The following is a 26,558-nucleotide window of genomic DNA, read 5'->3' on the forward strand; positions in this document are numbered from 1 at the left end:
AATAAAACCGAATGTAAACCACGTCTTATAATACAACTTCTAAGTTATCTTCAGTTTTTACATTTTAATTTTGTCAGTTCCGCGCTATATTGCGTATAGGAGCGTGCCTCGTACCTATTTGGACTACAAATCCCAGGTTGACTGCAGCCTATGACGTAAAATTTATGTTCCAGACTTTACAGCGTCCGAAGGAATTAAAAACAAGGTTAGTGCTGGTTTATAACAATTTCATGATTCACAGATTTCGTGTTTGTTATATTGGAGATAGTGAAACAACATGTAAAATGTTCATAATTATGTTTTATTTGCTGTAAATAAATCGTTACTAGCATTAGTTTGCACACGGTGTCTGAAACTGTCGAAAGCTAGCTAACATCATCACGCGTCTTTACCATCATACTGTCGCGATGGCTTCATGTTTGTGTTTGTACGTTCTTGGTAAAATGTCACCAGGTTATTTCTGATAGCACTAGCAGAAAGCCCAAATACGCAGTTAGTTGCCATGTATGTGCCTTACATACTATGCTTAGAGTTTCTCAAAGCATCTTCAATGTCCTCCTGAACATAACGTGAAATCGATTTAAATAAGCCCATACAACACATTCGCATTACGTATCGTGGCCATAGTTTTTTATTATAACCACTTATTGATCAAAGTGTGCTAATATTTAAAGAGTCCACTCCTTAGTGAATTTAACGCGCCAGTGAATCGGTCTTTGAACCGGTTACTATACTAATGACGCTAATCGTATCTCTTTTTTAAAAACTAGTTTACTAAATTAATCAAAACTGGGTAATTCCACTTAAATTTACTTGGTCTATAATTTCATCAACTACTAACATGTATGTCAAAAATCTCTTGCAGTCTGTTTTGGAGGTGGACTGCACGTCGATGTAGTCAAAGTCCATCAAACTCAAATATTACTTCAGAAAAGTCGTGGGGGAAACTGATTATTGAGTCAACTGTTTATGAGCTCTGATAATGTCACAGTGTTACATTGTCAATTCCTTGGCATAATCTTCTCTTTTCACTTTAAGTTATTATTGGCTACCATGGTGATGAAGTCAGCAGTTGAAGATGATGATACTGGCTGGGTGCTGGGCATACCAGAAAAGATGAAGAACAATGCCAATTGGGTTGATATCACTCATGAGTTCAAGGGTTCCTGCAAAGGTAAAATATTTTATTGATATTTCACTGTTTGGAAATTCAGCAGATGCAGAAGGGATCATTATTTCTTGCATCCATAGAAAGGTAAACCTTTTAATGGATGCAAACTCGACTAAAAACCCAACTGTTTAGGATTGTATTTGAAACGTAATCAATTACAAATTTATTGATGTAACTTGACTTAATGTCGTGTTTTGATTGTTGATTCTATGTTGCATTGTGTTTTTGTGTTTGATATAATGTAAAGCACTTTGAAATGCCTTGCTGCTGAAATGTGCTATACAAATAAAATTTGATTGATTGATTATTTTTACAAACTTGTTCTTATTTTGTTTTTTGCAGAGTTGAACCTCGGAGAACTGCTTCACGATAAACTGTAAGCATGACAAAATTGCATTAATTTCTACATGATTAGTTACAGCTTCTCAACAAAAAAAAACTAATCAGAATTAAAGTTTAGCTCATTGAAAAGAGGATTTGTTGTTGGTTAATATTCCTGAACACTTTTCAGTTTTATGTTGTTTGTAGTTTAGTTGTTTAATGAAAACAAAATAATTTTCATATCATTCTTCAGAAGAGAAAAGAGTGAGTTTTCTCTTATGGTGCAGGTTTGGCTTGTTTGAGGCCATGTCTGCTATCGAAATGATGGATCCCAAGATGGATGCAGGAATGATCGGAAACCAGGTCAACAGGAAAGTGCTTAATTTTGAACAAGCAATTAAGGTACAGCAGTAAAAACACAAAGGCAAAATTTCTACCATGCAATTTACACATTTACTTTATCTGCTCTATTACATAGAAATCTAATAAGCCAGCTATCTTTGTGTAACTTGATTTACTATTTGACATCAATTCCAGGAGGGTGCCATCAAGGTGAAAGAGCTCAGTCTTCCTGAGCTCATTGGGATCATTGACACTTGTTTCTGCTGTTTGGTGAGGGTTTTTTATTTTTGGTAAATTACCTAGTTATAGTTTCTGAAGTTTAAGTGGACATGCAATATCATTAGATTTCTCTTAAATTATAGCAGTGAATGGCCAAGAAGATGCTGTGGTCCAGAGGTTTTCTGATACTTCACTGGATGTAGAAAAATGTATATTAAAAGTTGGTTACATCAACTATATGGATTTATCTACTTACTGGAGGGTTGAAGAATCTGAAGTAATAAAACCTTATCAAGACAATTGTTCCACAAAATTCTTAGTTCTGCTGGTTTGAAGTTTACATACATCCATGCTTGAGTGTCATATTAATTTGAGGTTTTTTGATGATTAATTTTTATAAGTGGATTAATAATATATCAGATAATGATAGTGTTTTTGTCAGGAGCACAAGTTTTGAAATTGTACTTTCAATCCCAAATATATACATCAGCCCCCCAAAAATGTTTGGTTAATATTACCTTTAGCAATCTGTCACATGGTTTTGTATCCATCAGCAAGTGTCTGGCACAATTCCACCTGGATATTTGACCACTTTTCTTCAGTATTGGTGGAGTTCGTTTTAGCTGAGCATCCTTGAAGCTTTATGTTGGCCTCCTTTGTCCAGTCCATAACTATTTTTGATGTATTTTAAATCCTTGTCTTGTGAGAGTCCTTTGGGAAAACGTTTTATGGCCAGAGGAGACAAAGATCGACCTATTTGGCCACAGTGAAACCTGTTAAACTAATCCTTGTTTTCAAATTCTTTAAAGTTACTTGTTTTAATATCAGTCTAGTATAATGAAGAAGCATTCAAACAACTTAAAATCCCCAAATTAACATGACATTTATTCTAATAAGAATATATACAAAGTTTTTGTGGGTTTTCTTTATTTTCATGACTATTTATAAGGCAAGAAATCCCACTTATTAACCTGACAGGGCACACCTATGAAGTGCAAACCATTTCAGGTGACGACCTCTTGAAGCTCATCAAGAAAATGCAGAGTGTGTGCAAAGCAGTAATCACAGCAAAAGGTTGCTACTTTGAAGAAACTAGAATATAAGGGGTATTTTCAGTTGTTTTACACTTTTTTGTTTAGTGCATATTTCCACATGTGTTACTCATAGTTTTGATGCCTTCAGTGTGAATCTACAATGTCAATAGTCATGAAAATAAAGGAAACTTATTGAATTAAAAGGTGTGTCCTAACTTTTGGTCTGTACTGTATAAAAACTTGTAAAACTTTAAAAACATAAAATCCAATGTTCATACATTGTGTGTTTTTACATGTGTTTACCAAGATAACATGGCTGGAGGGTCACTCGTTGGCACAGACCGTCTTCACCTGCCTGTACGTACATAACCCCGACCTCATTGAGGAGCCAGCACTCAAGGCCTTTGCCCTGGGTTTACTAAAAGTGTGTGACATCGCGCGAGAAAAAGTCAACAAGGCAGCTGTGTTTGAAGAGGTGAGCTGTTTAACCTCTTCTGCTCATTGTGGGGATAAATGATAGAGAAGGCTGAAGGTATGAAGTCTAGTTAGAAAATCCTTGAGGTATGTATTCTAAGTCACTCATTAACACTGCTGAGGTGCATTACAGCTCCACTGCAGCGCCTCATTAAAGAGTAGGCTTGGCTACGACTGTACTTGGCAGCTTCCAGGTGTGAATGTGTGTAAATAACTGGATATGTTCAGGCCATTACCTCCGAGAAAAATAGTCCCTTGATAAATTTCAAGATTCCTACGCAGGAAATTTAGTATGGAATTTGATTACTTCATGTTCCAGGTATTTACTAATACAGAAAAAAATACGAGTGTAGAAAAATATTCATATTTTCATTCCCATTGAATAAATATTGTCTTTTGCTCCTTCATTTTTTTTCATTTCTTTATTCTATTTTTACCTCCCTCGTCTTCTTCTTTTCTTCCCTTGTTTCCATTTTTTCTTCCTTCTTAAGTTTTTCTTGTGTGGTCCTTCCTTCCTGATCTCCCTCCTCTTTTGCCCTTCTTTCCTTAGTTCCATCCATCCACTTACCCAGTTTCTTGCTTTTTTTTTCCAAGTTTCCATATGTAAATCTGCCCATTTTATATATCTTTGCCCAGGGCAATGCCTAGTAATTATCAAAAATCAGGCAAAATTTCATTGAATTTATAACGAACTGCTGTTTCACATTTTAAAGTGACAGAACTCAGGAATTGAAATTCTGGAAAAGCCTGGATTTGTTTTCCTTAAAAATGTTTAGCCACCAAAGAACAAAACTAAGATCTGAATTGGATTACATTGACAAATTTGTTAATTTACCAATATGTTATGCCGTTTAAGAAGAGAGAGGATTTGAAACATTTTAATGTCAATGTCTAAATAGTGATTTTTAACTCATGTTTTCTATAGGAGGATTTCCAGGCAATGACCTATGGGTTCAAGATGGCCAATAACGTCACAGACCTGCGGGTGACAGGTGCTTATTTGTTGTATGTTGTAAACATATGCAGTGTGTTCAGATAAATAAGACGTTTCTTTCTCTCATGCTGATCTTTTGTAGGCATGCTCAAAGACGTGGAAGACGAGTTACAGAGGAAAGTCAAGGTATTTTACTGTCTGTTACTGCAGCCAATTTTTGTATTTAGGATCACTACATCAAGTAAAAAAAAAAAAAACATCAGAATGTTTTTAAGTGGCCTTGGGAACCGGACATTAATATGTGGAAATGTTAGCTTCTTTCTTAATATGTTTGGAAATTTGAAACTCCTTGACATCTGAGGAAATCCTTTTAGCCTATCATTTTCAAACGTGCATTTTCTTTTTTGTCAGTGAATGTTTTCAGTGTCATTGTCTATTTCGTACGCTTTACTGCTGATCCAGTAGACTTCCCTTCCCCAACTTCACTGGTTGCTCTTTGAAGAACGTTAGCGGTGGCTCCCCTAATTGTTTTTTTGTTTACATGCACAAGGCGTAATGTCCACTCTGCAATCATGTAAATGCACAATTTTGATTTAATATTGAAGATATGTAGGCTACAGCCAAAATAACTGCGTTAAGCGTATGGGGTAAGTTGAGGCAGCGTATCATTATATGGCTCAACTTGCCCCATTTCGACTTTATTTGCTACGCTTTTATCTTCAGTTTACAACATTATCATTAGTCATTACTAATTTTAAAATATTTCTTAAATGCAATGTTAGATTTATTATGTATTGTTATCTTTCTTACATTAGTAGTTTTATATTAATAGTTGTTTTATATTTTAAGGTTTAATGTTGTCACTCCAGAGCAGAAGAACTTGTTAAACTGTGTGCAAGACAAAACTAACCTTTCCTTGACCTCAAGCATGTTTTTGGAGGTGCTTCTTTAGGAGAACTTCCTGAGATACTCCTTAGTTGCCTCTAATTGTCTGTGTGTAGAATTTAGTTTCTGTTTTCCCTTCCTTGTTATCAGGGTAGCCCCCCTTTTTTGTTAAGATCACTCTCCCACATCCCATTCACTTCCTTTCCCTGCTAATAAAAGGACAAGTTTTGCAGCAGAATGGCAGAACGCAAGGAGATCGGCTTGTAGGAGCTGATCCTCTGTGCCTTCTCATTTCTTGCAAGAATTTGGTTGAAAACTAAGTAACGTTGTCTGTGGTTCTTTTCATATAGGTTGAGAAAATACCTATCATGCAATTCTTATAAAACTTATGATAGAGTAAATTCACTTTCAAAACTGAAAAACAGTTTTTAAGAACCAGAAGACGAACCGCTTTACCCATAAGGTTCTTACTTTCAAAACCTTTGTTAAATGATGCCTTCCTCCTAATTATTTGGTCACATGATTAATGTTTTTTTTTTGTTTTTTTTACCATTTCCTAGAAACAAGGCGTGGTTCAGCTCATGCTTTGACTCAACTAAGCCCAATGTCCCCTACTTTCTATGTTCTGATATACTTTGCTTCTCCTCACAGAGCACACGCAGCCGGCAAGGCGAGCAGAGAAACCCAGAAGTTGAGCTGGAAGTGAGTTTACTGTGTTATATATATTTAGTATAGATTTTCTTTTAGCACATTTAGTTGTGCTACCTTATGATGGGTGTAGGATTGCATGCAGTAAATCAGATTGCCCCATTGTTCTGAAACTAATAACTTTACACTTTTGCATATATCTCGCATATTGTTTGCCATCTCATCTGTGGTCGTGTGAAATTCAAATGAGCTGTAAAACTATTTTGAAATTTCCAGTAGCTTTGTTGTAATAAATATGGGAAATGAAATTGTTCTGAGCATTAACTTTTTCCTTGTTAATTTAAAATAAGAAATGCGTGCCAGGAAAACACTGACATCTTGTGTGTTTTTATATCTTTTTTTGAAGCACCAGCAGTGTCTGGCACTTTTCAACAGAATCAAGTTTACACGCCTGCTGCTGACTGCTCTGATTGCCTTTACCAAGAAAGAGGTAAGGTGCAAACAAAGAAACGTGCATATCAGGAAAACGGCCTTATACAATTCAGAAACATGGAGACTGGAACATTAAATATATGCACAAATATGTCAGTGTATTAACAAAAATGCCAGACAGGGTTCCAATACAGACTCGAAAAGTCTGAAAAATATTAAACTACTTTCATCATTTTGAAGATATCAATAGGTATGTAAAAAACATTCAGATGTATTCCTATAAAAGATAAAAATCTAATTGTATAACAATTAAGGCTTTTACAAATATCTTTAAACATTAACTTGCCACATTGCAGGTTGTTTTTAAAGAGTAACTTCACTGCTTTTTGACCTCTGGAGAATTTTTTTTAAAGGTTTTTAAACTTTGTCTTGTTTTGGGTCTTGTTTAGATTCCAAATAGCGACCTTCAAAACTGCTGTGTTATTATTTGGTCTAGAGTATGGGTCTGAAACTGGAAGGATGCATATTCATTAATCACAAAGATGGACATTATGATTTGAGAAGACTACTGGTTTTGAATTAGACTTGATCCAAGTTATTGCAAATGCTGAAAAAAGTAATGAAACACCCTGGCAATACAACAGGTCATTGACAACTGCTTTGTGCAATTCGTAAACTTGATCAGATTGTTATAAAAACCAATGGAAAAGTCTAATAACTAAACAGAATCTGAATAAGTATAAACTTTGGAAAGGAAAGGAGGGAAGGAGCCCTGAAAATAAATAAATAAATAAGCTTTTTTTTAGGTTGAAAACATCAAGATGCACAACCAGATGTGAATGAAAGACAAAATGATTGTAATTGTGTATTCACCAGACCAGCTCAGTGAGTGAGGCCCAGAAGCTTGTTGCTCAGGCAGCTGACCTGCTGCCACCCATTCATTCCAGCATCCAGTATGGCATCCAATCCCAAAATGACACCACAAAAGGAGGTAACACACACTTTGAAACCACCAAAAGTGTGTTTCACTACATAAGCTTTGACATTGAAATTATTTACAAGCTTTAAGTAAACTGTGCATGAAGTTATGTACAAATTATTTGCATTTTTGTGTTCCAGATTTTTTTTTTACTTAGCCAACATTGTTTGTGTCTTGCTCCAGTCTACTAGATTTGACCTTTACACGCTTTTTTCAGTGTTTAGTTTAAAAAATACGATGTACTTGTTTGTGTGTGAAAATGGCAGACCATCCCATTATGATGGGCTTTGAGCCTCTAGTGAACCAACGACTGCTGCCACCAACCTTTCCTCGCTACGCCAAGATCATCAAGAGGGAGGACATGGTGGCTTACTTCAGCAAGCTCATAGAACGCGTCAAGACGGTTTGTGATGTGGTCAACACCACAAACCTACACGGCATTCTGGTAAACACAGTACAATAAGCTACTTCAGAACACAAAATGTTCTTTTCCATTTTGTTTATATCTTTCTTCCAGTAAAAAAAAAACACAGAAAAAGATTGTTTTTTTTGTCACTATATTTCAAATGCTTCAAATGATTATTGGTTACATATTCTTGGCTTCTCTGGAAACCGTCCTGTAAATATGGTTTCCAGGATGTTTTGTGGATGAAGGATCTCTGACTCTTGTTTTTTCAGGACTTCTTTTGTGAATTCAGTGAGCAGTCACCCTGTGTGCTCTCCAGATCTCTTCTCCAGGTATGAAAATATGAGTCTCCTCTATTGTCCTCACAGCTTGTGTTGAAAAAATATCTAAAAATGATTTAACAAAATTCCTTAAAACTGAACTTATTTTATCTCATTTTGTAATTTATTATGTACTTTTTGAACAAGAACAGTTTTTTTTTCAGTCATTTGACTGCAAGCAATTATTTCCTTTTCAAGTTGGCATAAGTATCAAGGAATTTGAGAACCGTGTCTTTTACCCACTCCTCAAATTGGGAAAGACAAGTGCATTCTGTACTCATCATAAGACAGATGAGTATTGATCTTCATTAGTGATAAAATGACCACAAGAAAATAGCTTTTTATTTTTATTGGGAGGAGACACAGCATTATGAATGACACTAATAATCTTTCTGAGGTTTGCATCATGGAAATTCCCAGTTGTGTCATTAGGTGGATTTAGTTGCTACATAAAAATGTTGCTATTTGATTGCAGCATTTTTACATAGATTATTACAAATCCTTTCTAAAATTCATTAGTTGTGGGGCTCCTCATGGTTCAGTACTAGGGCCACTTTAAAACTAGAGCACCACTCCCTCTTGCAGAATTTGTTAAAATATGTGAGCTTTAACATATTTAAAGCTCACACAGCTGACTTCTTTGTCTGGGCTTTTCTAAATGATTAAGACATAATAATCTTGATGTAGGAAAACTTCTGTTTTGTGACTTTAAAGAAAGTCACAAAACACGTTGGGTTTTTTTTCCATAATGCTTTGGCATTTGGCAAACACAAATAATACTGATAAGCCTAAGTGACTTGAAACAGGAAATGTTTAATCTGATTGATTTAATGTGAAGACAGTGAGAAAAAATGTAAATGTGTTGGGTTGTTTTTTTTTTTTTTGAAGTGCATGTAAGTCTCTTCTTTTCAGACGACGTTCCTGATAGACAATAAGAAAGTGTTCGGCACTCACCTGATGCAGGATATGATAAAAGATGCCCTGAGATACTTTGTTAGCCCACCAGTCCTCTCCTACAAGTAAGTTTTTGTTAAATGTAGGGTATTATGATTATTACAATATTATAATCAATAGATTATGAGTAATGTGTACAATCTTTGTTTCTGTCTGCAGTTTAGCTGCATTTAAGGTTAGGATAAGTGTTGTCTTTAGTAAATAATGTGATTTTTGTGTCCAGATGTTGTCTCTTCAACAACCACCAGGCCAAGGACTACATCGACTCCTTTGTTACTCACTGCTCCAGGGTATATTCTAGACATTCAAATTTGTGCATTGATGTACTTCCTAGGATTTTAGCACATTTGCTTAGTTCCGTTACAGGGAGCTGTGCCTAGTGAGAGATATGATTATTACATATCAACTGCTATGGTTTCATAACATTTCCACTGAAACCTGCTGTTTTCCTGTGCAGCCTTTCTGCAACCTCATCCAGATCCACGGACACAACCGAGCTCGGCAGAGAGACAAACTGGGCCATATTCTTGAAGAGTTTGCTACGCTACAGGATGAGGTGAGATTCAGTCATTTTAAAGGTTAAACAAAATACCAGTGTTTTGTTGTGTGTATCACAAGCTAGATTAGCTTGGGGAGTTTAGATGCTATATAAGATGTTCGTTTTTTTGTGCTCTTCAGGCTGAGAAGGTGGATGCAGCACTGCACAGCTTACTGATGAAATTGGAGCCTCAACGGCAACATTTGGCCTGTCTGGGCACCTGGATCCTCTATCATAACCTGAGGATCATGATCCAGTATCTCTTGAGTGGTTTTGAACTGGAGCTTTACAGCATGCATGAATACTATTACATCTACTGGTTGGTGCTCATGTATTATTTTTAATTTGGCTTTATCTAAAAAAATAAATTTAAAAAAATCAAATATAAACTAATCAACTGTTTTTGTTTGTTTTGTGGTTGTAGGTACTTGTCAGAGTTCCTCTATGCATGGCTGATGTCGACACTAAGCAGAGCTGACTCCTCTCAAATGGCAGAAGAGCGGATTCTGGAGGAACAGCTGAAAGGACGGAGCAGCAAAAAGACCAAGAAGAAGAAGAAAGGTGCAGTTTTAAGTCTAACCTAAGCATGATTCAAAATGTTACGTTTCCATGTGGAAGGGACATGATGCTCCATAGCATTGAAACCGCTTTATTTTGCTTTAGTTCGCCCTCTTGGCAAAGAGATCACCATGAGTCAAGCGTACCAGAATATGTGTGCTGGCATGTACAAGGTAGGAAACAATAAATTATGTTTTTGACACCCTTCCTGACGTGCTAAAGGACAAGTTGACAATGTCCTTCCTGCTTCTCTTCTGTCAGACCATGGTAGCTTTGGATATGGACGGAAAGGTGCGAAAGCCCCAGTTTGAGCTGGACAGCGAACAAGTCCGCTATGAGCATCGCTTTGCTCCCTTCAACAGTGTAGTTACTCCCCCGCCTGTGCACTACATCCAGTTTAAGGTAAAGTCAGTGTGTGACCTATCCGGCAGACCTCCTATCCTATCTCAAACTTATTTAGCTTTTCTTCCCCTCTCCAGGAAATGTCGGATCTGAAGAAGTACAATCCTCCCCCAGGTTCTGCAGACCTCTACCTGGCTGCCAGCAAACATTTCCAGCAGGCCAAGCTCATCCTAGAAAGTGTGCCCAACCCAGACGCTGAGGTCAGGAAGTCAATCTGTTGTTAATCTGTTATGGTGGAACATTTTTCAACTTTTGCAAGCTCTAAAGTAGATAAATATTCAAGTATCAGTAAATAATTAAATTCCTACAGTAATGAAATTTGATGCCTAGAAGGATCAGGATTATTTTAAATAAAAACACCTGGTGGTTTAAAATGTTTTTGATCAAACATTAGATATTGGCAATATCCCTATTGGCAATAGGGATATTCAATCCCTACTGGGATTATTAGTGCAATTATTATCATGTTGGAATGACAACACATTTATTTCCTCTCCATTATTTATGGCTATCAATAACAAATAAATTATTGATGGCAGGTAAACCGCATACTGAAGGTGGCCAAGCCCAACATAGTAGTGATGAAGCTTCTAGCCGGGGGCCACAAGAAGGAAACCAAGGTAACACAATTTATTTACAATGAAAATATCTTAGAGCTTTTTTCAAAATGTAGACTAGTTTATGTTTTTAAAAAGAAAGCAGTCCGTTTTCTGTCAAGTGCTTTTTTAGCTGTTGTTATGTATCAGCTCTACTTTATTGGAGTGTGATGAATTTTATATTCCTGTATCTACAGGTGCTGCCAGAGTTTGACTTCTCCGCTCACAAATATTTCCCTATTGTCAAGATAATTTGAATCCCACAGTCCAGCACCAGAAGTGCACAAACGCCCTGACCCAGTCCATGTTGGAACGATAATAAAATCACCTAGCTGTAACATCACATAGAGCTGTGTCTTGTTTTCTATTTCTGACTTTACTGAGGTGAAACCAGACCTGAAAGCTAATCTGGGCCTGAATCAGAAGCATTTACATTGATGGAGGTTCCAGGGTGGAACATTATGTTTTTGTTTTATTATCCAATTAAAAAGCATCTTCTGAACACTGTGTGGTAATAATGTGTGCATATCTTTTGTATTCCAATTTCAATTATTCAGTCGGCTCATAAAAACATTCACAGTATCATTTAGCTCCATTTGTGTCATTTCTGGAATTATTTTGTAAAAGGAGATATTTTTACAGTGACTCAGAGCTGACCTAGAGTGTAATTTTGTGGCTGCTTATGGCCCCATGTTGACCCTAAATATTGACTTCAGCTCAAAAAGAGAAAGTTGTATATATATTCCTTTCTCACAGTTACATATTTAAAAAAATATTTGCCTGTTAATTTAGATCATTATGGCTTATTTATGTCAAATTCTAGAAACAAGAATGGATTTCTCAGAAAATAATTAATTTTAGAGCAATAGCAATGCTGCAGTTGTCTGTTGCTTCTTCAGCTATTTCTAGCGCACTTTTTTCCTCCACTCAACTTTGCAAATGATATTTTTGGATAGTTCTGTCTTAGCAGTTTTTCTGTCTTGTATGGCTGACCCTCCTGTTGACTTTACTGAACAACTGTCAAGTTAGTCTCCAGTTCTCTCCATAATGTGACATTTCTGTATTAAAAATGATTTTTCGGTGGACTTATGTAATGTTCTGCTTTTTTCAAATTTTGGTTTCCTTTAGCTGTTAGGCATACTATATTCAGTAAGCTTAAGAGAAATCGATCACTCTGTGTATATGATTTATCTAATATTTGGCATTCATGTATATACTACTAGGAAAAAGTGATCACACCTTTACTGTTTTCTGTCACACGTTTCATATTATCACACAAATATCGGACAAAGATAACATGAGTAAATAAAAATAGAAATTTTTAAATCATTAAATTAAAGTTACTCAAACTCAGCTGGGAAGAAAATAATTGGTTCCTAAACCTAATAATTAATGTCAGCAACACCTGAGTTTTTCCTGCTCCAAGTTTGAGAATATCTTGTTTAAGATTACACTACTGTATCTGAGCTAGATTGAAGCCTTAAGTTCACTAACATTGACCATAACTGAGGCAGGTGGGGCCTGCAGTGCTTTAGATGTGTTTCTGGTTTGTTTTCTAGTCTCCTCGTTGACTCATGTTGGCGTAATTTTGGTTGGTCAGCCCCTCCTGGGAAGGTCTGCTACGCTGCATGATGTTTTCATTTATGGATAATGGGTTTAGCTTTGGTTCACTGGCAACCCAAACTCTTCAAAAAGGGTTTGTAACTATTTCCATACTGATAGATGTTAACAACTTTACTTTTCTAATATTTCCACTAATTCTGGGTATTATTTGTTGTTCTTAAAGATAACTCAGTTGTCAGTGATGTTTAATTTGAATTGTTTAGCAGTTATTTGATGAATTAATCAGGAGTCCATTACTTTTTGCCAATTGGCCAAGTTTGTTTAGATAGTTTTCCCCTTACTGAGTAAAATCCTCATCATGTATTTACTAAGACTATTTGATGTAAAGCATTTTGTATCTGTTCAGTGATGCGAAAATGGTCAAGTTGATGTGAGGATTGCCACACTGGGGTCAAAATAGAACTAAATTTTCAGTTATGGAAATAGTACAAGCATTTCAATATACCCCACAAAAGAAAACACCTAATCACAATTTGGCATGTCCAGATGACACTTTAACTAAGTAAACTCCCACGAGTAACTCTTGGACTCATTTTTCTAGGAAACTTTTGAAGGCTTCCTAGGAGTTCTGTACTTTAATTCTTGTGAAATAGAAAATGCTCTTGCCACCGAGAACTTTAATCTTGTTCCAGCAGCCTTAAGTCAAAAAAAATGTTTCTCTGTTCTGTTTTGGTTTATCATTTTTTGTGCTGCTATTCTGCTTAGTTTCAGGCTCTGCATCAGCAGTCATTGAGAAGAGGGTTCTAGGGAGCAAGTCCGACAAAAACAAGAGGAGCTGCCATGTCCAGATAACATCTGTTCAGGGCGGGAAGTCCTGTGGAGGCGCTCTGCTCAACCCCCGCTGGGTCGTCACAGCCTCTCACTGTGCAGAGCAGTAAGACGTCACTGAGTTTTAACTTATTCAAGATTATTCAACATCTTCTTCAGCTACAAAAGAGAAATTTTTCCTTGTGTATTGAAAAGAAAATGTAACCAGTTGTAAAGTAATTAAAGTGAATGCGGCAATTTACAAATTAGTAAAATCAGTCAGAATGTATTTTCATATAATTCAGAGTATTTCGTAACATCAAGTTTTTTGTCCTCTTCCCTCGCAGGGAAGTCAAACTAAAGTTTGGCTTAAACATCAAGTGGTACATGACCCTGCAACTCATTGGGAAAAAACTAGAGCAAACAATTCCTGTTAAGCAGCAGTTAACTTTTAAAGATGAGGAGGAAAAAGCCCAAGATATTATGTTCATAAAACCAAATGAAGATGTCTCTCCTAAACTACCCACAATCATCTATGACAAAAAAGACTGCAGTAGGCCAGAGGAGGATGTAAATGTGGAGATTGGGGGATGGAAGCAGAGAAAGCAGGTGGGAATTTAAAGAAAAAGGAAAAAGATTATGCTTTTTTTTTTTGTGAAGTCTCATTTATGATCTTTGATATCCTCAGGAGTTAAACCTGTTCATGAGGTGAGACGTGCCACCACACAGAGAGAATGATAAGCCTGGCAGCATTTACAACAGTGATGAGGCTACAGTTATGTGTGCCTTCAAATCTGGAGTGGAGTCCTGCTTTGTAAGCACATTCTTTCACATTGTAGCACTTATATATATTTCTTTATTTCTTACTCCGATCATCGTGTAAAACAATCTGGCATGTAATCTCCGTGTTTCAGGGCAAAGCAGGTTCAGCTGTGGAGTACAACTGAAAACTCCTTGGAATTATTGTTAGCCAGCCTGTGGATAAGTGTGCACAGCATGTTGTAATGCACCATGAGGGAGCACTCATAAGTACAGCAGGGCTCATGATTAATAAGTAAAATAAACACTCTCATCATGCATTATGTGTTTGTGTGTTTAAAGAAAGAAAGAAATAAAGATGGAGCTACATATGGCTGGACACTGGGAAAGTTTACTTTGGTAGTTATAATTAGTATTTAATTAGAACAGTAAATAACATCATTTTTTCACAAATTTGATTAACTTGCTCTCTTGCCACATTCAGTCAGAAAGTAGAAAATACAGTCACCCTGTACAATGAACCTTTTTAAATTACAGTAGATAATAATAATAACTCAACAAGTCTCAATGGATAAGCCTTATGACTTATTGATAGTTTTGATCTTGAGTATAAATTGCACTGTTTAGAAGATGAGTTTTAATTTTTTTACATCTGTCAAAAAAGAATGAACATAGAGTCTGTAACAGTATAAAACAGGCTATACTAAGATGCATGTTAATGTGTGAGGCACTGCACCCCTCCACTCTAGCTCCTTTCATTGGGAGGTCCCAACACACCTCCTGCTCAGAAAGGTTAACATTTACCCAGCTATCTGCGCCTGTGGTACTTAGACCCCAAGTCTGCAGAGTGTTCACCTCAGAGAATCTGTTTAGCTGGTTACCAGGGAAACTCGCCTGGAAGGAATGCTGCGTTTTTGGTATTTTATTAGTCGGACTAAAGCTTTGATCAATATGAAAAACATAACTAAGCCTCCATCCAGTGTCTATGTCACTTTATCAGAGATCTTCTTTATCCTTGCAGGACATAGAGGCTGGTGTCTGTCTCCAGCAGTCACTGGGTGAGAGGCTGGGTACAGAGACTGGTTGCCATTCCATCACAGAGCAACCATGTTTTTGGACTGTGGAAGATAAAGAGATAAGCATCCACGGGGAGAACATGCAACACTCCATGCAGTACGACCACAGGTTAGATCAGAATCAGAGACCTTCTTTTTATTTTCTCCTCCATCAAACAAACCAATAAACGTGCAATTAATAATGCAGAATTCTCAGATGAATTCTCAGAGATTCATCTGAGAATCCTGCTGAATCTCAGATGTTACCTGTACTTCAGAGCCCTCTGCTGGCTAAAGTGTGCTACAGCAATCATTCTGATCTCAAACCGGTAACAGTATTTCACACTCTGAAACCCAACACGGGTATATGCACATAACTGAGCTCACAGCTGGTATCGGGTAACCATTAAGCATGTCAACACATTGTCAAAATCTTCTAATTTTTAGCAACATGGACATGCTCTAAATTTAGTCCAAATAGTGTCAAGCCTTCAAATGTGTTCAATTAAATGCCATAGTCTCTTAAAGAAGGAAATAGATTTCCAGTACTTCCCATAGATTTATTAGCACATAAACAGAATAATCCATATTTCACAACTGAGAGACTGAACTTCTATCATTAAAACAAAATGAGTCCTGTCTTCGTAAACATCTGGATAAAGTTTTAGGTCTGCTTGAAGTCTTTTATGCCATTATGGTTTTGCAGAATCATCTCTGCCACTACAATGAAAATAAAGAGAAGCTTCAAACGATGCTGTATGGTGCTTACCGTCACAGCACTCTTTACCATTTAGAGAAATTTCTTCTGTCAATTTTTAACACAACTGCACCCATAAAATATGCACATTATCCATTTACAGGTATTTGACAGCTTGATTTTATATTTAGCCATAAGATGGTAACTTGTCTCAAAGAAACCAAAAAGTACAAATAATATTTTTTTTTTTTTTTAAACAGTGAGAACATCATTCATCCTGGAAGGATGTCAGGAGTGTGTTGGTCTGCTCAAGGCATCAGCATGCAGCTGTTTGTAGAGCAGCAAGAGTCACTGGATTGTCATAACATCGTCATTCAGACTTCCCAGTTTTAAAATGCCAGTCTAATCTAAGCGTACTCAAACAAGCCGGGAGTGTCAAAATAAAAGTACATAACTAAAATCAAGCCTCAAGTGTTTGTCTAGGGCACATTAGGGTGTATTTGGTTTCTTTCAGTTGTTCTCACACCTGAATCAAATGAATGGCTCATTTGGGGGTCTGTGGAATTGAATGATGTGCTGCTGAGCCAATTCAGCCAGTAAGTTGTTAGAGAAGGAATGCAACTAAAAGTTGCAGGACAGTAACTCTCAAACACTTGAGTTGGACACCCCTGCTCAAATAAAACCTCCTTTTTTTTTAGATTTTCTTAGGTCTATACCTCAAACACTCAGGTGTTGTGTTGTGTTGGAAGTACTTTCCTTTTCCCCGTTACCTGTAGGTCATGTTTATAGTGTTGGTCTTGAGACAAGGCATCCTGCTCTGCTCCATGGTAGGTTGAGCTGAGCTAGTATTTAAAAATGTGGGGAAATTAATTGTATGATGTGACACTGGATATTAGAAATAGTTTGATGCTCTAGTTTGAAAAGTGGAAGTGAAACTCGAACATGATAATGGTTTTTCAGTTATGGAAATGAGACCTTGAACGTTCAGATAGCAGACAGATAGCACACAGCAGACAATGCAAGACGTTTTGATAGTTCTATTTTTTTATTTATGGAAATGAATGATTGTAAAATGGGCGGCTGGACAAAAGTACTGTATTTTACTATAGTCTTAAGTCATGCTTTTGAAGTATTTGAAAAGCCCATCTAAATATACACACTAAGATGATAGGCTATAGTTTGACTAATAAGCACAAATAAATAGTAAATATGGTAGTCATTTTAATTATTAAATAAGATATATCTGGAACGTACTCATCAATTCTCCTTCATTGTTTTACCAATCCACTGCATGTACTGACAGATGTCCAGCATTACAATGGAATTAGCACATGAATCCACAGGCTGGCTAACAACAATTCCTCGTAGATGTCCTTTGTACTCCACAGCTGAGCCTGCATCGCCCTGTAACACAGAAATCACAGGCAGGATGGTTTTACATGTGGAACGGTGTAGAAAAACAAAGCTAAAGTATTATATATTTATATCAGTATAATGGTTGTCTTACAAAGCAGGACTCCACTCCAGATTTGAAGGCACAGATTGTAGAATCACCGCTGCTGTATTTACTGTCAGGTTTATCGTTCTCTCCACACTCAGAGATCACTGTGGAGGCACATCTTACCTCACCAACCGGTTTACCGCCTGATAAAAACAAAAGTCCTGAAATGTCACTTTCTTTTACCAAAAATAAATTGTTTCATTTATGACTAGTTTTTTTATATTCTTACCTTTTGCCTTTGCTCCCATTCCTCCAATCTCTACTTCTGTGTTTTGCACTAGCTTTGTGCATTCTCCTGAAGGGAGGCTGATGGTGGGAAGTTTGGCTGACATGTCCTCATTCAGCTTGATGAGCATAATGTCATGGGCTTTTCCTTCTTCATCTTTGAAGGTGTGCTGCTGTTTGGCTAGAATAGTTTGTTCGTGTTTTTTGGAGTTGCCTTTAAACCAAGAGGCAGCTTTTGTAAAAATGGACACGTCATTGTTTATGCCGAGCTTCAATTTGACTGTCCTGCAAAACAACAAAATTGTAGTGAAATTACTGGATGGAATCAGCTCAAACTGTCTCATCAAACACATGCTGCAAAGTCAGTAATTCAAAAAAGTAAAGAAAAGTACAAGCAAAAGAGAACTGCAGATGTCTTACTGCTCTGCACAGTGAGAAGCTGTGATGACCCAGCGGGTGTTAAGCAGAGCGCCTCCACAGGACTTCCCGCCCTGAACGGACTCTATCTGGACATGGTACTGCCGATTCTTGCCACAGGATGCACTCCCAAGAATCCTCTTCTCAATAGTGTTTGATGCAACACCTGAAAAGGAAGTAACAACAGCCATTCAGCATGCTGCAAGTATAAAACACACAAATCAGAATGTCTACCGAACAACTTTCAGCCAAGGTCCAAGTAGCTGGAGAAGGAAAAAAACTCACCTGCAACCAGCAAAAGGAATACAAAGCAATGCTCCATCGTGGTTCTTCTTGATGTGGATGACCTCTGGTGTCTGACTGATGCTCTGTCTTTTATAGGCCTTATCAGATTTTGGGGGACTTTTTTTTTTTTGCCATAGGCTAGTCTAGTTAGGCAGCCAATTACAAGTTCCCCTCAAACCTGTTTTATCATGGTGCATCAGTCAAATGAACTGAACAGCACAGAAGATAAACGGAAGAATGGATGTCTTAAATGAATGGTTGCTACTGGACAGTAGCAACGTTTTAGCAACATGAAACAAATGAGGACAACCTCGTTCTAAAAGAAGTTCCTGTAAAGGTCACAGTAAATTTTGTCATATTGTTGTGGAACATTAATGTGCAACAAGGTTTTATGTCATTATTATAGATGTGAAGTTTGTCAAAACGCATTTATTCTTAAAATGTATGACTGCTCATCCCCTCTTCCTGTCGTCATCTGTTACTGTTGATATTAACCACCAACTTGATTTCCTCTTTTGTCAGAATGAATACAGTGAACCTGAATGTGTCTGCCATGAAATAAACAGTAAATTTTGCAGTGTTAAATCAACACCTAAAGAGTTTAATTTAACACTGTCTCCGAGTCTATTTGGTCCTTATCGGAATTGGTGTCGATTTAACTCTTTCAATAGTGTTACATTTTCAGAGTTAAATTTAACTCAAAATAGAGTTAATTTTTAACACTAACACTGTGCAGTGTTTATAAAACTTAACACTCCTACTTAAATAACTCTGATCAGAGTAAATATGATTCTAATCAGAGTTAATAAGTTACTCCACAGTGGTGACAAATTAACTCTGATTCTCATGCTTTTCAACACTGCACTGAGTTATTGACAATCAACACTGGAGTTTCATATAACTCCTATGAGTGTTACTCTGACACAGTACTGTGTTGATAATTTACTCTTTTGCTGTGAAAAAGCAACTCCACACAGATATATATGCAGTGCTATTTTTACACTTTTGTAGAGTTAAATGACAATCATAATTCAGTAATGCTTTTAAAATGTACAATTGAATAAAATCAAGTTACCACAGAAATGCATTTAACTTAACTTTATTGAACTAAAGCAGATGTAAAGGATTTGTTAACTTTTAGTTAACACACTTTTAGTAGTGTTACAGTAACATGACATGGTGTACATCTTATTACAGTAGAGGACTTTGCATTGACTGTAAAATGGCTTCCAGGGTGCCTGGCATGCCAAGCAACCGATCTCAAGTCCACAAATAGTTAACTTCAGTCTCTTAAGAACACCATTAGCAAAATTATCCTATGTCTGCATAAAATGGCAATATGGAACCACATATAAGGCAGTATCTGTCGTACCGTACTTCATTTGAACATCAAATGGTTTGAAGTATAAGAGATCATTTATATGCAAAACCTTTCCAACATTATCTGGACGCAGCTTGACCTTAAAGGCATGGTAGTGGTCATCAAAACACATGGTTTCCATCAATTTTCCACAGAGCAAAACACTGTCATCTTTTACAACAATTGTTTGAATCTTACAAAATACAGGCATCCCACATGCTACCTCAGTACATATAATAAAGTCAGGACGGTACTCTGTACCATAGTATTTTATCCACTTGGCAGAAAACACACTGGTTGTCGAAACAATTCCAAACTTTGCAGCAATCGCTACTCCCTCTTTTAACTCACAAAGTGTCACCATCTTTCCTGGACCTACACTGAATCTTTCCTTGCCAAATGATTCATGATACATTGCCATGTAACTTTGATGCTTTTTCGCTAATGTTTTAGTAATGTTTTTAAAGCTTTTTAATTGTTTCTTGAAGAAACTATGTTTGGCTTCGTAACGCATGCACCATGTATGCAAAATTGGACCAATGTGCCTTATACTACGAGGGTAATGTATCATGAAGTGATGCTTTGGCAAGAGATTTATTTTCGGAAATAATTGCTTAAACAACCGATGATGATCAATGATTAAATGTTTGAGGTACATTGTCATGCCCTCTGACAAGACTGGCGAATTTACAATGCTAACAATATGTAGAAGCAAAAGTAGGAGATGCCAGTGTTTATCATCTGTTTGAATCAAATCACCAAATAGCAGAGGCATATTGCGTAACAAGCACCAAAACTGTATGGCTGTTAAACCCAAGTCATTACTTCCATCCAGCATTTTATCTGTTGACAAAGGTGGGCGGTTTCGCTGCTGATTGAAACCATAGTCATATGCATGTATTCTACCAGCAACTTGTTCAGTACTTAGGAAGTTGCTATGAATGTACTTCAGAATCAGTTTTACCTCAAACTGACCAACCCCCTCAAGAATATCATGCATCATGTCTACAGAAAAATTGTTAGCCATGTTGAAATACTGAAGTGAATTCAATAGACAAACACGTTTCACACCATATACATGAGGAAGCCTAGGATCTGCTTGTACAGTTTGACAGTGTTGTGCATGTTCATCTTCAGTCCTTAGAACAACTTCTGGATGATCTTCAGAGAATATAGTTTGAAAACTGTGCTTTTCAAGGAGACAAAAACGACAGCAATAGCGAGCACCAAATGACTCCACAAAGCCAAACAGACCATGCAATCCAAGATTGTCACCTGTAACCTGAACCACAGTACCATAAATCACAGGTTCAAAGGTTGGAATTTTAAGTCCCTCTGTCTCAAGTACTTTCAGATCGTTAACAAGAGGTTCAAGTATCAAATTAAAACTGTATCGTTTGATGTCCTGTGCATGGAATAGAGCACACAAATGAATATTTAGCAAAGACGAATTAAAGATTGGACTGAAATTTCTTAGAGTGAAATAGATAGCACCTAATTTATGTAACCCCTTTTTAGGTCCCAATACATTTGCAGTTTCAAAGTCAAACAGCTGAATCTGAAGGGCATCTTTTTGCAAAGAAAATAGGGGACTTTCTTTAAAATGGATGGCGTCTCTCAAGTCTGCATAAACACCTTCTTTGGGAATATACCCAAGCTTGAACATTTCTGGAAGTTCTTTTTTTTTGCAAAATACTCTTCAGTGTTTCCAAAATGGGTATATATGCAAACCTATCAGTTACAATGACTTGATCATATGTCCCAGTACTTTTGTTTTTTCTGCTGTCAAATCTTGTGCCAAGCACTTTTTCAATAGGTTCAACCAATCCCCATTTCTCTCTCAAGTGTTTGTTTAACTTTGCTTCTGAATTTAGAGGTGTAAATGGATTTTCCAATGTTCTGAATGATTGTTCTATTTTGGTCCTGTTCTGTGTATGCTCTGAAGGCAAGCACTGTAAAGCTACATCCATAGCCTGACTGTGAGTCTCAAAAATCACTTCTTCCATGGATGAGACAAATCTCTTAACAGTAGACTGGCTTAATCCAGCTGCTCCGAGTTGTGCGATAGCAGTAGCACACATATCTACAATGCTGATGTTGGACTTCAACTGTGTAGATGTTGTGGCTGTCTCTTCTACATTAGCTGTTGCCAGATCTTCTGCATTACCAAGGTCTGCTCTGCTTGAATTGACATTGCTGACTTGTTGGTCAGTATTGTTAGTGTGTTTGGTGTTTAAGTGTTTCCTAAACCCAGAAAAGGTTCCAAGCACACGGCCACATCCAGACTGAGCACATTTAAGGCGAAGATTTTTTCCATCCAAGTAACCATGAACTACTCGTATATGCCGAATAAGTACATTTGTGCAACTTAACTTTGCCTCACAAACAAAACATTTCATGCCAAACAAATCTGTTCAAGTACTAGTGAATCAACCTAGCCCAAATTTCTACCACACAAGGATTTTTCTTCACTTTGCCTACATCTATATTGTACACAGTGATTTGGATGAATATGAATATGTTGCGCAGCACAGGGTTGTGTGTTGTGGCAAACACGTAATGTGCCTTAAACAGTTCGTCAAAAGCACCAAGAGAAGAGGTTGACCTGCAAGCAATGACATTTTTGTCAAGGATGAAGAACTGGTGATCTACTTTCTTCCTCTGTCCCACAGCCAGGGGATAGGGTTGTGTGCTCATGATGGCATCAAGATGTTCTTGAATGCTGGTTTCTGTCTGAGAAAAAGAAACATTACCATTATAATCCATAGCTGCAATACACAAGACAGTTTTCATATGGGCAAAAAGCATTTATCTTATGTGTGATATGGCTCTAAAACTGAAACTCTTCAGTGAAACGACCTCAAATAAAACAAATACAATTTGCAACAAATACAAACCTTCTTGAAGACCACAAGATGCTTCTCTGGTTGATAGCCAGACATCTTCCAAGGTTTCTTTCGGCCCAATGCAGAGGGGGGAATGAGGTGTTGCAGCAGCAAAATTGATGAGAGGTCATTATCCCAACCTGTGACAAGAGAAATTTGATGTTGAATTGACCATCAGCAAAAACTATGCAATTAAAATTGGTATGTGTGCATCACTAAGTGAAGCTCACACAACAACTGAATCCCACATAATGTGGAAAAAGTCATCCTTACTCATGTCATCATCCACTTCAGTGGCATCCTCAGGAGAAGTTCTTCAAGGTCACTGGTGGTTGGAAGTTTTCTGCATTGTTGGATGATCTCTCTCTTGAACGTGGTCATCTGTTGCTCCAGAAACTTGCCAGACACGCCTTCTCCAAACATCAGGACAAAATCCTGCTCCACCTACAATGTAGATAGTGAAAAACTTTAACATTTTCCAGCCACATTAATTGTATTCATTTGACTTGTCACAAAAATACATATTGTTTTTTTACATAACTGTGAAGTTATCAAAATAACCATTTAAATAATTACCAAGCCTTTGACATCTTTGAAACGTGGAAAGACAGAGAGTATGTTGCTTGGCTGTTGGGGGTAGAGGACTGTGTTGCACCAGAAGTCAAATGTGAGCTTCATCTTCTTCTTGATTGTGTCCTCATCGGCTGAATGCTTAATCAGTGCGATGGCTTCCTTACACTCTTCTTCACTCAGGACAGTCTCTGGAACAAACTGGGTCTCCTGTCTGACAGCTGGTCCCCCAAGCCCATGTTCACGCAATGCTTCTTTGCATTTTGCTATTAAATATAAAAAATATACTTAAACTTAAAAACAGAAGAAGAAAAAAAAAAAAAACTAACCACCCACAAAGAAGTCAACACCCTCCCTACGGTAGCAGATCTTCAAGTGTTGTAAATGGTTTACCTCCATATGATGTTCGTCTGTCTCTAGCAGTGGATCTTTGAATAGTTTTTATCCTCCAGGCTAAGTACCCGATACCACTTGCAGCATCGTAATAATGCTCCTTGGGGATCGAAAGGATGGCAAAAGCAGACATAGCCACAGAAATGTCAGAATCATAACTAAAAGCTGATGAAGAATTTCTATGCAAACCAAACAGTTACAACTACAAGCAAGTGAATCAAAAAATAGGCAGATGTCAATAAAATGACAGATCACATGATTTTGACTGACACAACAAGCAAATCTGCTGAGAGCAGACATCTAAGAATATAAAAATATAACTTGTCACATTTCACCCAGAAGTTACACTATCATGTACACACCCCACATGTTCACCAACACCCATTTGTGCACCCATGTCAACACAGACCTGCATATCATGTTACTATGGCAGCGATGCAATCCGGTCAAGGAAGTATTGCGGTTGGTGCCAGAAGGCTGGCATCCTGAAGGTGAAAACTAATTTACTATGGAGCTTGTAATTTGTCTTGGTCTGATCTACAAAAGAAACAGTTTAGAGCTGTGGCAGGACACAATTGAGTGCCATAAAGTATTTGATGTAGATTTTTTGATTAGACTTGTGAAAATGAGAAGTGTTCACATATAAAACTTTAAATTAATATTTTCCAGTTAGTCAAACACAGAAGCTTCTTTTGTTTTATTAAAATCAGAGTTAAGGGATGGTAAAAGAATGGTAATTAGTTTTTAAAAAATTAAATGAAGCAATTTTAGGCAAGTAAAAAAAAAAACAAGTTTAGTGATGAATATCCACTTTTCTAGATGGTACCAAACTGTTCCAAATAGCAAAACTCCTAGTCTATACTAAAATGTCTCCAAGTTCTCTTTAATGTGCCTCAGTTTCACGCATTTTTTCACAGGCAATATACACAACTAGATTTATGGGTTTCAAGTGTTTGTAGCCTCATTTGTTACATTTTTAGAAGGTTTATATAAAACATTGTTGAAAGTTGAAATAAAAAAAATCTCAGCAGCAATTTCACAACTGCAACCTAAGGAAACTCATGTGCAAAGCAACTGCATCAGTTAAATAAATGACCTGATAGAAATTAAAAGTTTTCAATGCATCATTTAACAGTAACACAGCTGTATGATACTTACATAACCTTTCCTGGAGAATGGATCAATGAGGTAGGGAAATAAGCTCACAATTCCTCTGGAATACATTTCTTTAACCTCTCTGCGTGGTGAGATCCTGCAAAATTAAAATGGCCAAGGTATATTATCCATGGTATGCATTGAATTTAACAAAAACTTGAATTTCATCTAAACACTACATTGAGCTAACCAAAGAATATTTACAAATTACCCATTCTTCTCTGTCATATCAGCTGCCAGTATGTTAACCATTTTCCTTCTGGTTTCATCTGTGAGGCACTTGCTTCGATTAAATTCCTTCATGATCCTTTCTCCACCAGGTGTGTTGTTGAGAATGGATTCCACCAACTTAAAAGAACAAATCATTTCAGCTTTTAAATACATATCAAGTGCTAGTGCACCTCTGAATTGTTAGTGCACCTCTGAATTGTTGTAACTTTCAACATTTAACAGAAAAACGTGGTGGGCTGCTCTAGCACCCCAACCACCAAGCATCGTAGGTTTTCTGGGGGAAAATGTGATAAAGATTTTTAGAACACAATACTTTTTGTAAGTTCTTGAGTTAATTCTTACTTGTTCAGGCTCTGTGTCTAACTGCTGCTTGTTTAGCAGAAGGACTCTCTGAAAGAATGAGTATCTCTTGAGAATCAGACAAGCTTGGCTAAGATTCCTCAGGCGATTCCACCAAGGAGACACATTTTGATCATAAGAGAAGCAGATGAAAGACAAAAACACTAACCACAATGAATTAGAAAGCTCATTAAATACTAACATAACTGACAAATGTAACAAACCAGTTTCATATTTGATGGTTAGGACTCCAGCCAAGGGATCCTTAACAACATCCTCATCCAACTCAGTCCCAGAACTGTCAACAACCTTCACGCCCTCTTATAGCTGGCACGCCTTTTGCAAATGCTAGTGAAAAAGACAAATGTTTGTGTAAATCACAATTATGAGGTTATGTTACTCTAATACTCATTAATACTATGTGCATAGACTCTAGAACATTACTTTTGAAAAAACAACGGGTGAATTAACATTACAAGCACCTCATAGCTTCCTGTTAAGCTTCATTAATACCGGTGTCTTACCTGTAATCAAAAACTCCTTCAGAAATGGCTCTGTTAGTCAGACAAATGTTTGTTGTTCGCCAAGTCTTGTTTTAATCAACATGGTTCCTGCAACACATAATTCCTCAGTCATTCACTTTTAGTACTGGAATGCTGTCACATGTAAAACATGTGCCAACTGCTTCAAAAGCTAATTCAACTTACATTACATCACTTACACAAAACATAATGACTAAACTTTACAGATTAATGTGTCTTGGGTGCAAAGTAATTTGACTTCATGGGACTCTTATCAAGGTTAGACAGTTACTGAGCACCTTTTACATTAGCAACAACTAGAACAGTTCATGAAGTCGCCTCGCTTGTTTTTCAACTTTTCCTTTAGCATTAGCAACGGTAATGGAGGAGTCAAGAAAGGTTTGTGCAAATCATCACTCGCGCCCAATTCAGTGTTAACTGCATAGCTAGCTGGACTATTAGCACCTGCTTACAGTTCCAATAATTCAGAGTAGCGGGGTAAGAAGACTGTCGATCACAAGTCACACCATCCCGTTTACAAAAATATGTCCATCCATCCATCCATCTTCTTCCGCTTATCCG

General features: G+C 37.0%; 3 protein-coding genes and 1 pseudogene across 8 annotated transcripts; 2 read left to right on the plus strand and 2 right to left on the minus strand.

The window, feature by feature from the left end:
* Positions 1 to 120: 120 nt before the first annotated feature.
* On the plus strand, positions 121 to 12,298 carry naa35 (N(alpha)-acetyltransferase 35, NatC auxiliary subunit). The gene is made up of 23 exons (XM_005794950.2): positions 121 to 205; positions 1,039 to 1,174; positions 1,514 to 1,547; positions 1,780 to 1,894; positions 2,030 to 2,104; positions 3,395 to 3,562; positions 4,487 to 4,553; positions 4,638 to 4,681; positions 6,032 to 6,082; positions 6,435 to 6,518; positions 7,337 to 7,451; positions 7,706 to 7,884; positions 8,118 to 8,177; positions 9,078 to 9,184; positions 9,343 to 9,409; positions 9,577 to 9,675; positions 9,798 to 9,976; positions 10,082 to 10,218; positions 10,321 to 10,388; positions 10,477 to 10,617; positions 10,695 to 10,817; positions 11,157 to 11,237; positions 11,411 to 12,298. The coding sequence occupies exons 2-23, from the start codon at positions 1,054 to 1,056 to the stop codon at positions 11,468 to 11,470; spliced, it is 2,175 nt and encodes a 724-aa protein (XP_005795007.1). The 5' UTR covers positions 121 to 205; positions 1,039 to 1,053; the 3' UTR covers positions 11,471 to 12,298.
* A 565-nt stretch (positions 12,299 to 12,863) lies between these two features.
* On the plus strand, positions 12,864 to 16,658 carry LOC106700484 (annotated as a pseudogene).
* A 148-nt stretch (positions 16,659 to 16,806) lies between these two features.
* On the minus strand, positions 16,807 to 19,065 carry LOC102236296 (trypsin-like). Its single transcript, XM_005795063.2, has 5 exons — positions 18,523 to 19,065; positions 18,241 to 18,403; positions 17,825 to 18,105; positions 17,602 to 17,738; positions 16,807 to 17,498 (listed from the first exon to the last, which is right to left on the minus strand). The coding sequence occupies exons 1-5, from the start codon at positions 18,557 to 18,559 to the stop codon at positions 17,352 to 17,354; spliced, it is 765 nt and encodes a 254-aa protein (XP_005795120.1). The 5' UTR covers positions 18,560 to 19,065; the 3' UTR covers positions 16,807 to 17,351.
* A 575-nt stretch (positions 19,066 to 19,640) lies between these two features.
* On the minus strand, positions 19,641 to 26,558 carry LOC111610276. 6 transcript variants are annotated; one of them, XM_023343238.1, is made up of 10 exons: positions 25,980 to 26,558; positions 25,680 to 25,803; positions 25,459 to 25,506; positions 25,097 to 25,233; positions 24,889 to 24,982; positions 23,731 to 23,830; positions 23,344 to 23,603; positions 23,041 to 23,211; positions 22,780 to 22,907; positions 19,641 to 22,615 (listed from the first exon to the last, which is right to left on the minus strand). In XM_023343238.1, the coding sequence occupies exon 10, from the start codon at positions 21,546 to 21,548 to the stop codon at positions 19,839 to 19,841; it is 1,710 nt and encodes a 569-aa protein (XP_023199006.1). In that variant the 5' UTR covers positions 21,549 to 22,615; positions 22,780 to 22,907; positions 23,041 to 23,211; positions 23,344 to 23,603; positions 23,731 to 23,830; positions 24,889 to 24,982; positions 25,097 to 25,233; positions 25,459 to 25,506; positions 25,680 to 25,803; positions 25,980 to 26,558; the 3' UTR covers positions 19,641 to 19,838. The 6 variants fall into 4 exon arrangements, with proteins under 6 accessions (XP_023199006.1, XP_023199009.1, XP_023199007.1 ...); XM_023343236.1 differs by having other exon boundaries at positions 25,459 to 25,803; XM_023343239.1 differs by having other exon boundaries at positions 19,641 to 22,611; positions 25,459 to 25,803.

The sequence above is a fragment of the Xiphophorus maculatus genome, chromosome 12 (assembly GCF_002775205.1).
Source record: "Xiphophorus maculatus strain JP 163 A chromosome 12, X_maculatus-5.0-male, whole genome shotgun sequence".
Lineage (NCBI taxonomy): Eukaryota > Metazoa > Chordata > Actinopteri > Cyprinodontiformes > Poeciliidae > Xiphophorus > Xiphophorus maculatus.